At 33.7% G+C, this 12,653-nt stretch overlaps 1 protein-coding gene across 2 annotated transcripts in view; it reads left to right on the top strand.

Annotated features, from left to right (window-relative positions):
- Window positions 1–2,148: 2,148 nt before the first annotated feature.
- The window catches only part of LOC124357453 (probable ATP-dependent RNA helicase DDX49), a 28,528-nt gene continuing 18,023 nt past the window's right edge, over window positions 2,149–12,653 (top strand). The window contains exon 1 of one of the 2 annotated variants that reach the window (XM_046809275.1): window positions 2,149–2,377. In XM_046809275.1, the coding sequence (XP_046665231.1) occupies window positions 2,314–2,377 (64 nt within the window). In that variant the 5' untranslated portion in view covers window positions 2,149–2,313. Of the gene's footprint in view, window positions 2,378–2,449; window positions 2,596–12,653 lie in introns of those variants that run through there. The other variant, XM_046809276.1, reaches the window with a different exon arrangement.

The following is a 12,653-nucleotide window of genomic DNA, read 5'->3' as shown; positions in this document are numbered from 1 at the left end:
AAATTTACAATTTAAATTTAATAACAACTGTTTTCATATAATTCTAAAATGATATCCTCAAAAAGAGTATACTGGCAACTGTCTCGTATTCAGTTTAATCGTATCGTAAGTTTCTGAGTTATAAATTTGGAGAGTTTCAATTTGATTGATAAGTGTAAAATACCTGTGTTCCTTTTCGTCGTTACCGATATAAAAAATAAAAGTTATTATTATTCATAGATTATTTCCTTCATATGTCTATACACAGAAATATAGAAGCTAAGTTTTTCTGTACTGTAACTCACACTGTACTGTAAATCACTAGTTGGTTTGTGATTAACTTTAAAACTTAAGTATCTATTTTTTTTAACCACGAGAGTAATACATGTTACAAAGTTACTTGGTTGAATTAGACCTTCCTTTTGTAGTGTCAGGTTCTTAGATGTTCTGGCGTAGCTGTTTATTTGTATATAGAAAAAATGAGTTCAACCAAAATTGTGATTCCATACATAGGCTGCCTGGAGTTGTCAGGAGGGTTCCCTCCAACTCCACCTTTTTTACTCTAAGCCTCCTTACCAGTCCTATACAGCGCACTCTGAGACGCTCGTCAGATGGGGCAAGCGCTACTGTCTTGATAAAGTCAAAAACTGTTTTATTTGCCCTAAATAAAATGATATCAAGTTTTACAACTGACTTAAAAAAAACTGTAGTTATATACAATATATAAAATCTAAATAGCGAGAATTTTCTTATTTGTACAGACTTACAATCAGCTGTCAGGACAATACAGTTCGTGACTAAAATTTCATACGGAAAATGTGATGATTAGTGAAATTGCTACATTTCATAATTCCTTACAAGGATAGTAAAAGTTATTTTGGAAAACAGACCCATATAGTATTTAAGTAGCTACTAAGCCGTTGCAATATATGAAAATGAAAAGGTAGATAAATTTACCAAAGAGGCGATCCTTAATGGCGAAGAAGATACTTATCTGTGGATAGCAAGAAATGACTTTTATTCGAATACAAAGGAGAGATTAAACAAAAATGCGTGGAGTTGACGTGGTATAAAAGTAGTAGTAGCTGGATAACCAGTTAAACCATGCAATAATTTAAAAACATGCAAAACTTAATAGAGCCAATAGTAATCATTTGTATAGCAAGTAAATGTTTACATTGGTCATGCAAATATAAACTCTTCTTCTGTTGAAAACATATTTACTCCGCTACGCCTTAACTGTTGTCAAGGAAAGGAAGAAACACTAGACAGCTTGATAAGGGAATGTCTACACTTTTCCTGTAATAGAGACCAGAAGTTCCAACAACTTTATTATTGAAAACAAGCTGAAAACAATATTAAATATTATAAAGTGATTAACTAATTTTTAATTTTCATGAATTACCCGTTATACATAACCCCTAAAATCATTTCGAATACTATTACATTTATGTTATTGTGGTATTCGTTACTTAATTCCGTGGTCAAGTCAACTTAAGGATAAGGATATCTGCTTGATGGATCTCTTACAGTGAAGAGCGAAAGCGAACCCTACTGATATCCTTTGAAAATTATAGTATCCATTCTTTGCTAATCATACACTGATAGGTTCTATATAGATTGAAAATACTATTGATAATATAAGTTTAAAACATAATAAGTTTATAAATAAATTGTAACAATGCGTTCAGTGCATCATAAACTCTGTCACACACACACACACACACACACACACACACACACACACACACACACACACACACACACACACACACACACACACACACACACACACACACACACACACACACACACACACAATAATTATATGTTTTATATATATATATATAATTTTAAGTAGTAAACAAGATATAATGTAAATGTATATGTCAGTTGATTATTATAACCATAGTACGGTATTATCGTTACTATAGCATAAAATATAATAATGTAGAGACAACTGTAATACACAGAAAAGTACCCTGTATTCTGGCACTGACGGCCAGAAGCATTTCCGATCGATACCTTCCTTATCTTACTTAAAGAGAACTTCACGGTTAGCTGTTTTTTTTAACTAGTCGGTCTGTATGTAATACAGAAAAAAATCTGGCAACGCAGGGAGTAGAATAAACGGTAGTAGATACTCGGTACTCGGTAGTTGGTACTTTGTAGTGGCAGTTGGCAGTTGGCACTTGGCAGTGCAGCCGCAGAAACAGATTGCTGAATGTAGTTGTGTTGTTTTGAATAGCTTGAGGCATGTGTAGTTCATGTGGGTGATGAGGTTATGTTGATTAAACCAAACCAGTAATTGTAAATGATTAATAAATAATCCCAATGGCAAAAAGTTTCAGTGACTTTAAACTAAATAATTGGATTGTACGTCAGTGCCAAGCAATGGGTAAAGTCTAGTGATTATGACATGACATATTAGTATTATAGTTTTGATGTATTGTAGTAAGTTACATTAACCAGGTCAGAGTGGAAGTAAAATAGAGTTTAACTTATATCAGAGTCTTCTGGTTCACTGTTGAGTTTGAATCTAGGACCGATATTTGGCTTTTAGTATAATAAGCATCCAACAATTGAGTGATAGATGATATTGAATCATCAATATTCGTGAGTAAAGAATGCCTGCTACAATTACTTATACCAAATTACTTATATTTTAATTACGTTGTATTTCAAATTACAGTATAAAAAGTAATAATGTTATGGTGAATAAAAAACAATCTAGTATTTAACTAGTTATAAAATATAATAAAATAGTATAACATTTGGGTAGGCCTAGGGTACTAGGTTATAAGCTGACCCGGTTTTTTATATAAAAATTAGCAACTGATATTAATTAATCATAGTATAACCATTGATATAACCAATCAATACTGATTAATTATTTTGAACAATTAACTTTATCTATATCAACAGCTGTAAATACTTTCAACTAATATATGTAATCGTATTATTATATGTACGATTACATGTATATATAACAACAATAATTATTATTATACATACATGTAATATTATATAGTTACGTGTGTATAATTATAAACATTTCAATTATTATGACATGGACCATATGAATTGTGGCTCATAATTATTTATGAGTTTTCCTGTTTGATCAATCTCGTTCTGGTTTGTTTAATATTTATGTAATTTCTTAATTATTTATGAGATTTCCTATACATTCATATTTTAATTTTAAAACATATGATTGTTGTTTAGGACTATATACTTTTATATCAATTGGATAGTCTAGGATTCGAGATGCGAATATTAGGTACTGATGATTATATTCTTCGATATAAAAAAACCAGGTCCGCTTATCGTACCCTACCCTTACTTTTTACTATTTTGATGGATAAACTTGTCTGACATAAATAAAATATGTGCATAACCACTGCACTTGCTGCCATTACAGATCTGCAGTATTAGTGTCAGTAACAGGTAGTTCAATGATAACCTGTTAGGCTACTGGGATACTTTTGTTTCAGTAACAGCTGGGCTGAATGATTTGCCCTTTACATTGAAATTGAAACCTTTACAAGTGTTTACGTGATCTGAGCTTGAATTTGGGTACTATCTCGAATGATGTTTTTCCTTTTTTGTCAGCAGTGAGTGGTGGCTTTGAAGCCTGTACTGACGGCCAGAAGCATTTCCGATCGATACCTTCCTTATCTTAGATCACGTCCTAAATCTTACAACTTGATCTGACATCAGATAACTTCAAAGATGATCTGGGACATAATCTAAAGTCTGGAGAATACCAATCAGAAATGTCCCTGGCCACCAGTGTGGGCTTTGGTGTCACTCCACATTTCTGGTGAAATAAGAAAAACATCCCTCAAGAGTAGTACCCATATCAGCTCAGATCACGTGAGTGCTTGTTAAGGTTATCTTTAACTTTTTACATTTATAATACTTACATATGTATAGCATAAACAAATAGTATATAAGGACTTCTTAGTACCAAATAATTGTGTTGTTAGTCAAATTTGAAATAACCCGGTTATAAATTTATTAGGTTATCAGTCTTAAGTTTCATTGTTGTGAGTTAGTTAAATTTTTGTATACTAACATGTTATCACGGTAATAGGTCACAGGAAAGTAATAACTCAACACGTTATTTTGTAATAGATGTTTAAAAACAACAGTATATTCCGTCTCCAGCGGCCATTACTCAAATACCACACACATGGTTTAACTTTGTTTTAATTTTAATAACTTTGGAACAATAATGTCCAACTTTATAGACTTTAAGATTGTATTATAGTGAAGCTATAGTTTTATAATATCTCAAAGAAATATATGCATTTTAGATTATATAAAATCATTTGGGCAGTTACAATTACAGTTAGAGCTAATCCTGCCCAACTGGCTAGGAGACATCTGTCACACCATCATGTATGCAGACGACACAGCACTAACAATAGGGCCATTCCACGCCAAATCATCCAGCCAAAAGTAGAATTGTGACACCAAGGTTCTCTGATTTCAATAAAAGTTTACATAGATAATATATACATATAAATAAGAAGAAATCCAAAATTGTAGCTTATTCTAACAAAGGGTTTCAGAGATACGGCCATTTGAAGTTTTATGCTAATTCAGTTTCCAAGGCCATTTTGCCGCCAAGTGAGCGTACACGTATTCTCGTCTTTCCATGTAGAATGGACAATTATGAAGCTAGAGGCTTCAAATTTTACTCATATGTTCAAAACTTAATGCAGAATCATATAATACTATTAAAATGGGATTTATTATCTTCTATCACCATTAAAAATAATTCATAAACACAAATAATTTGATTTTTCTGAAATCGGAACATTAAGTTACAAAAAGTGTTGTAGCAAAAATCTCTCTCCACCTACCCTTATAAAAGTATATATCACTGGAAAGAGGATAGAATCATCTTTTCAAATGGTATAATAATATGAGTGGGGTTTTGAGTATTAACATTTTTATCATATATCAAGTCAAAAATTAAATTTTAAGACACTAAAATGTGATTGTATACAAAATATTTATGTGATGAAGAAAAAAATAAATTCTAAGGTGTAAAAATGTATTATATTTGTTTGAAAATATCTGAAAATATATGAAGGTGAAATAAAATATTGTGTTCTAAGTTTTTTAAGTGTGTATAAATAAAAAAGAAAAATTAAGTTTCTTTAACAAATTTAGTAAGTCAATGAATTAAAGTATTATTTTACACAAATAATTATTGGCCTAACTAAATTGGCCTACAATACTTTTTACCTAAAACATGGCTAATTATAACTTTTACAAGCATTAAAATAATATTTTATACAACATTTAAAAGTTTAACATTCTGAATAAAAAAAAAACAACACTTTATTAACTATTAAAGGTCAAACATCAATATTACATTATATGCTAAGTACTAATATTTTATCAACACAAACCACAATGGGTGACATTCTAGACCAGTTTAAACCAGTGTTTGAAATTACTCTTGTGGAGACATGAAAACATTTATTCAAGTCTCAACATGAAAGAAACTTACTCTTGTGGAGACATGAAACACACAAGTCTCAACATGACTCAGTAAGTCACACTGCAAGCTATTGTCAGTATGTGAGGATCTGTGGTTCAGTTAAACATTGGTGCTGTGTACTACATATTTTTGTGAATTGTCTATTTTAAATGAATGAATTAATTTATTTATTATAAATATGTAATTAATTGTGAAGTGTTTATTTTTATCATGGAAGGAAATTGCTGGACCAAGTCAAGTGAGACCAAATTTAATTTGTACAGTAGGTAAACTTTCAGACTCTTCTTGTGAAAAACTTTACTCTGACAAAAGATAAAAGTGTACATTTAATTTTTCAAAAGCTTTCAAGTGAAGAAGTAGAAACATTGAGTTGGCGGACAAAAATAATCAGTATCGTGAAAATGACACAATTTGTTCTCATCATTTTTTGTTATTTTTTTGAAATATTTTGAAAAAAAGCCAAAAATCATGTTGTGACCCTTTTCAAAAACATGCTGTACCTTTGACAAAGAAAAAAGATTTAAGAGTAATTACCTTAGAAAAGGCGAAAAGATGTTAGAGAACATAAAGACATAATTTTAGTCCCAGGAAAGCTTTTGTGCAGTAATTGTAGAAAGTTATTGAATGTAGAAAACAAAGGTTTAAATAATGATGAAACTGCATTTCATGAGAGTGATGAAGATATTGGCAAAGATCTTACGACTGCCAAAAGAGTAGTGGAAAAAGAAGTTCTAAATGAGTCTCTGTTAGGTTTAGATGTGACACCTCTGAAACTCCAGTCCTTATCTACTCATTCAAAAAAAAAAATATGCCAGGAAAAAAGTTAAAGCAGGCAAAATTACAAGTCAAGAAAAAACTATCTTTTGTCCTACAAGTAAATGATGATTCTTTAAATGAGTCTTCGAGTGATGGCGAAGAAAAATTTCATGATGAGGAAAAGAAAAAAATCTGAAGATCTTGATTATTTAATGGATGCTATTAAGCAAAAGCGAGGACCAAATATAAACCAGAAGGGAAAAAAATACAATTACTAACAATTGCTCCTAAGTCATGGTCCCGCAGAAAAGTAGCTGAAAAAAACTGAATGTTTCAGAATACTTAGTACGAAAAGCTAGGGCTGTTTGTAATGAAAAGGGCATTTTGGCGATGCCAGAACCAAAAGAAGGTAGAAAAACTACCTGAAGAGACAATTGAAGCAGTAAAACAGTTCTATGAAGATGATGAATTTTCTTATATGTTTCCAGGAGCGAAAGGACAGAGTTAGTGTACAAAAAAAATACCTACATGCAAAAAAGACTACTTTTATGTAATTTAGAAGAAACTGTTTATTGCATTCAAAGAAAAACATCCAAATTTAAAAATAGGATTTTCAAAATTTTGCTCTCTGAGGCCAAAATGGTGTGTACTGGCTGGTTCTCCAGGCACGCATTGCGTTGTGTATGCCTATACCATCAAAATGTCGAGCTTTTGGCTAATGCCATAAATCAGCATGATAAAGAAGCCATACATATTATGATGGAAAAATTAGTCTGCAACAGACAGTCCAGAAATTGTATGCTAAAACGTTGTGATGAATGTCCAAAAACAAACGAGCCATTAAGACAATACTTGGAGGATATTTTAGAAGATTTTGATGATGAGGAAGAAATCAAATTCTCACAGTGGATAAGTGATGGTCACATGAAGCTGCAGACAATGCTTCTTCCACGCCAAGAGTTTATTGGCTTTGTAATTGATAAAATTGAATCACTCATTCCACATTCTTTCATAACTAAATCCACAAAACACCTATATGAGGGAAAGGAAGGAGAATTTACAATATGATGTAGCCTTAGTCCTAATGGACTTCGCTGAAAATTACAATTTTTGTCCTACAAAAATGAAGTGCAATCCTATCATTGGAGTCATTTAAGTTGTTCAAATTCATCCTGTTGTTGTTTACTCAAGAAGCGAGGGTGAAACAACAAAAGAATCCTCTTTGAGTTTTATTTCCGATGATTTGAAACATGATGTACCATTCGTCTATTCCGTTCAAGAAAAAACCGTTGAGTACATTAAGTCCAACTTTCCTAACGTAACCAAAATTAAATACCTAACAGATGGTTTGCAGTGCCCAATATAAAAATTACAAGTCAATGGTAAATTTGTGTTACCATAAAGAAGATTTTGGGCTAGAAGCAAGTTGGTCATTCCATGCAACAAGTCACGGAAAAACTGTTTGTGATGGGATCGGAGGAACAGTTAAGAGGGACTGTAACAAAGAAAAACTTACAAAGTGCCAGAGATTCAGACCAAATCATAAATGCTGAAGAAATGTATTCATTTTGTGCAAATCAGTTCTCGAAAATTAGTTTTTTTCTTTTTGAAAGAGAACGATATTGAAAACAAAAGAAAGTCTCTTGAAACCCGTTTTGAAATGTTGTGAAAACTATTAAAGGGAACAAGAAGTTTTCACTTCTTTCAGCCAGCAACTAGTGAAGTAATTACAGCGAAGCAAACTAAGCTCAGACACTGATGTCTGTTTAAAAACAAAACATATTCAAGAACACTTTGCCAACTCTAGAGCCTAATATTCATTCTTTTGTAGCATGTGTCTATGAAAATAATTGGTGGATAGGAATGATCCAGTGTTTCAATGAAGTTGAAGGAGATTATGATGTAAAATTTATGCACCCTCATGGACCTAGTGAAGATCAGTGCCCTGTTCCAGCAGCTCATCTGTTTATGCATTGTTTAATCCACCTGAAACAACCTCTCTTGGACGTTCGTACAAAATTGATTCTGTATCTCGGAAAGAAATAGACAAAGCGTGGAATATTTTCAGTTTGTAATTAGAGTGCAATGTGTGTGTGTGAGAAAGAAAAATGTAGTTTTGATGGACCAACATAATCAATTCAGTATAAATGATTTTTATTTTTTTTAACATGAAAATGTACATACCTGTTGAAATATTATCAAGTAAGTACTGAATATAAGTTGTGTACTCATTATAAGTGACTTAATTGTTTTAAAACTTAACTGTGACTTATTCTGCAACAACATTTGATTTAACATATTTAGATTTTTATGTAAAATGGCCTCTTTCAAAACAATTTTTCATAGGTATTTTTAATATTTGGCTATATTTGTGTTTTTAATAGAGTAAAATTTTATTTTTTACTTTGACGTGAAATAAAAATGGTAATACACAAAACCCCCACTCATATTATTATACCATTTGAAAGATAATTTTATCCTCTTTCCAGTGATATATACTTTTATAGGGGTAGGTGGAGAGAGATTTTTGCTACAAAACTTTTTGTAACTTGATGTTCCGATTTCAGAAAAATCCAATTATTTGTGTTTCGGAATTTATTTTTATGGTCGATAGTAGATAACAAATCTCATTTTAATAGTATATTATGATTCTGCATTAAGTTTTGAACATATGAGTAAAATTTGAAGCCTGTAGCTTAAAAAATTGTCCATTCCACATAGAAATACGAGAATACGTGTACGCTCACTTGGCGGCAAAAATGGGTCTCGGGAACTGAATTAGCTAAAAAATTTAAAATTCATATGTCTGGAACCATTTGTCAGAAACCAAACTGAAATTTTGGATTTTATCCTATCTAAATGCCTACATTATGTGTACAAAATTTCATTAAAATCTGTGACGGGAGTGGGTGTCGACCCCTGGATGACTTGGTGTGGAATGGCCCAATAGCAAATAAATCAATAGCAACACTCCAGAGAAACACAACTGCCACTTTCAATAAAACAAAACTATTCTGTACCAGAAATGACCTTGTCTTAAATAATAAAAAAAACAGTTCAGATGACCTTCAGCAATCTACGCAGAGACCTTAACTTGACGCTCCCAGACCTAGAAATAAAAAACACCACCAGACACCTTGGTATCATAATTGATGATAAACTGTCATGGAAGCCACAAATAGATCAACTGTGCAAAAAACTATCTGCAGGAAACTATGTTATATGTAGAATAAAACAAATAAGTGGCACAGACACGGCCAAGGTAGCTTACTTTGCTCTCTTCGAATCACACCTGAGATATGGCATTGCCACTTGGGGAGGAACATCCAAAACCAACCTTGAGAGAGTTCTGATCAACCAGAAGAGGGCAATTAGATGCCTCGCAGGCCTTAACTACCGTGACAGCTGCCGAGAACACTTCAAAAATTTTAAAATATTGGACAGTCGTATCACTCTACATAAGAGAAGTAATCTTCCACACTGTAAAAACATCACAGCCAAGACACTCAGATCTGCACCAGCACAACACTAGACATGCCTCGGTCTTCGCATTGCCCCCACACCATCTGAGCCTATACAAGAAGAAACCATCCTATAAAGGAGCCGCCTACTTCAACCACCTTCCAGAGCACTTAAAGAACCAACCACCTCACCGCTTCAAGAAACAACTGACTCTATGGCTCCAAGAGAGACATTTTTACACAGAAGAAGAATTTACAAACAGCTAAAAATTGTTACCTTATATAACTGACGCTATGTACTGTTCTCAAAGAACATGTCAATAAAGTATATTGTCTATTGTCTATTGTCTGTAGAGGAATTTAGCAATGTGCGTGGCCTTGAGTATGTGGTGATAGTTGGGAAGGGTGTCGGGGTAGCGTTATGAGCGGCGTCCTGAAAACATTTCCTATGACTCATCGAAGACAGTCTCCTTTCTCGGAATCGTACTGATGCAACTCATCTCACTCGCTAAAAAAGTCTGTTTTGTGACGGACGGTCCTGAGTGTGGTGGTTGCTGGAGCTTTGTTTATACTGATAATGTCTGTTGAGCTAAAGTTGAAATTCAAAGATAGAATAATGCTCGAAATCGTGAGTAATGATTATAAATTTATAAAGGAAGAGACAGATCATCAAACCATTAATATTCCGTTGTCGAAGGCTCGTTAGAGAACTACTCCAGAAACTGGTGTATCAGAGCGAGCTGTGACTCAAATAAACAGTGAGCTTAAAAATTGAAGGTTAGTAATCAGTGCAAGGCAAGTTTTACTACATAAATAAAGCCGATGATGACGAATAGTTATTTATTTAGATGACTCGATAAGTGTGTAGTGAGAAGACTAGTGCACAATTTCACATTGTAGAATGTCGGATGTGGACTGCAAAACTATTGAGGGAGGCGCTTAAGGAAAAAATATACTTCCAGGGCTGTGAGAAAAGTTTGAGGTGGATATTAAAGGACCTGAGGTTTATTTGGTGAAGGACAGGAAACAAGAGGAAATTATTAATTGAAAAAACCAGAAATCCGAGATAAAAGGAAAACATATTTCAGAGCATTAAAACATTATGGGGAGAAGGACGACCAATAATTGATTTAGATTAGTCTTATATACCATCGTCTCATGTGTATCTAACCATACTTGGTCTGATGGTCCAAATAGAGGGTTACACGTTCCGATTTACAAGGGCAAGAGACTGATAATTATTTATGTGGGTGGAGAGAAAGGGTTCCTGCGTAATGCTTTTACCTGTTGGAAGTAAGCAACCAAAGTGGGGACTACCATGACAATGTGAATAGGGAAATATTTGTGAAGTGGATGAAGGAAAAAAATTTAGAACCAAATTCACTAAGAATTGTTGATAACACGCCCTACCACAAGAAACAACTTGATAAAGCTTCTACTTCAAAAAGTATGAAGCAAAATTTGAAGGCTTTAAAAAAACTGAATGCCATTCAGCAACGATATGTTTTTATCTGAACTTTACAAACTTGTGCAGCTATATAAACCAAGTCGGTACTTATGCACTATACAGACCCCACCTATTTTTTTCAAATTGGGCAGTTAGGAAAAAAACATGTGTAGCAAGAATATGAATATATTTACAACAATGCACAGAGAGAAAAAATGGTTACTGTGTATTGGTGTCATCCCAGAAAGCCACGATGTCTGCTAGCAAAGCATAAAACCTAACGCCTCTGGTCTCCGCTACTGCCGACCGCCACATGTGTTCCGCCAAGTAGGTATCCTGATGATGCAGAGCAGTTCCCCTTTGGACCTTATTGCTTCACTTCGCACTACCCCACATTCTTTTTACGCATTGTGTATTGGCCCCAGTTTCGGGATCTACAAGTTGTAGCTGTGGTTGACCGAAAAATGTTCAAATCCAGCACTTACCAGTTCATCGGTTTTGTATCCTGTCCAGCAATCAGACATAATCATACTACCTGGTACAATATGCTCCAGAATAGCTGCCATAAGTCTAGCTGCACAACGGTTCGGGATCTTAACCAAAAATCTAACATTAGTTTCCCTGCAGAATCTGCCAAACACCCATTGTTCAGGCAGAACACGACCAACATTGTTCTTACGTCTGGTAAACAAGCTCTCGTCTAGTTCAACTATTTTATTGATACCACCAATTTTCCCAACATTCTTTTTAGATTCATCACATACCTCTCATGTAATTGTTCCAGTCTACTGTTATGTGAATAGACATTCCCAACTGTCGGCCACACCAGTTAAGTGAATTTAGTTCCTCGCACCAACAATACATAAAACACAATGTTGTTACAAAAGGTAACCTACTGTGTTCAAACCACGTACCGACCCAAAACCCCACTTTCTTCTTGCTCGGTCTGACATTGCATTTCCAAAATGGGTATTGTTCGCTGAAATACAACTTCACAGCATGTCCTCCTTCACATAATTTCGTCACGGACAGTAGACCTCGAGATTGGAAAAAAAACCCCGGAAAAAAAATTAAAGGTTATGTAGCTAAAAGGAATACATCCTATCTATGTCTCAAGCTAAAGAAAGCTCTCTGAGAAGACAAGTACCAAGTATGGGCACAGAAAAGTGGTCAGTAAACTGCAAAATGCATGTGGTGTAAATCGAAAAGGACTTTGCGGCCACAGAACCCCAGATTGACAATATTATAGAATTATTATTGTATCAGTTGGAGATGGTTTGGATACAGACAGCAGTGACAGTGACCCAGAAGAGGAGGATCATTTGTGTGGTATTATCAGAATCAGAATCAGAAAAATCTTTATTCGATTGTTACACATGGTGTACATGAATGGCGTCACATGATTAAGAAAGTAAATGGTTAAGTTTACTAAATATGCTTTACATTAGTACCTATCTAACGAAATATATCTATTCAAAATGTCATCAGAAGG

The sequence above is a fragment of the Homalodisca vitripennis genome, chromosome 3 (assembly GCF_021130785.1).
Source record: "Homalodisca vitripennis isolate AUS2020 chromosome 3, UT_GWSS_2.1, whole genome shotgun sequence".
NCBI lineage: Eukaryota > Metazoa > Arthropoda > Insecta > Hemiptera > Cicadellidae > Homalodisca > Homalodisca vitripennis.
This window is presented reverse-complemented; position numbering and strand designations above follow the sequence as displayed.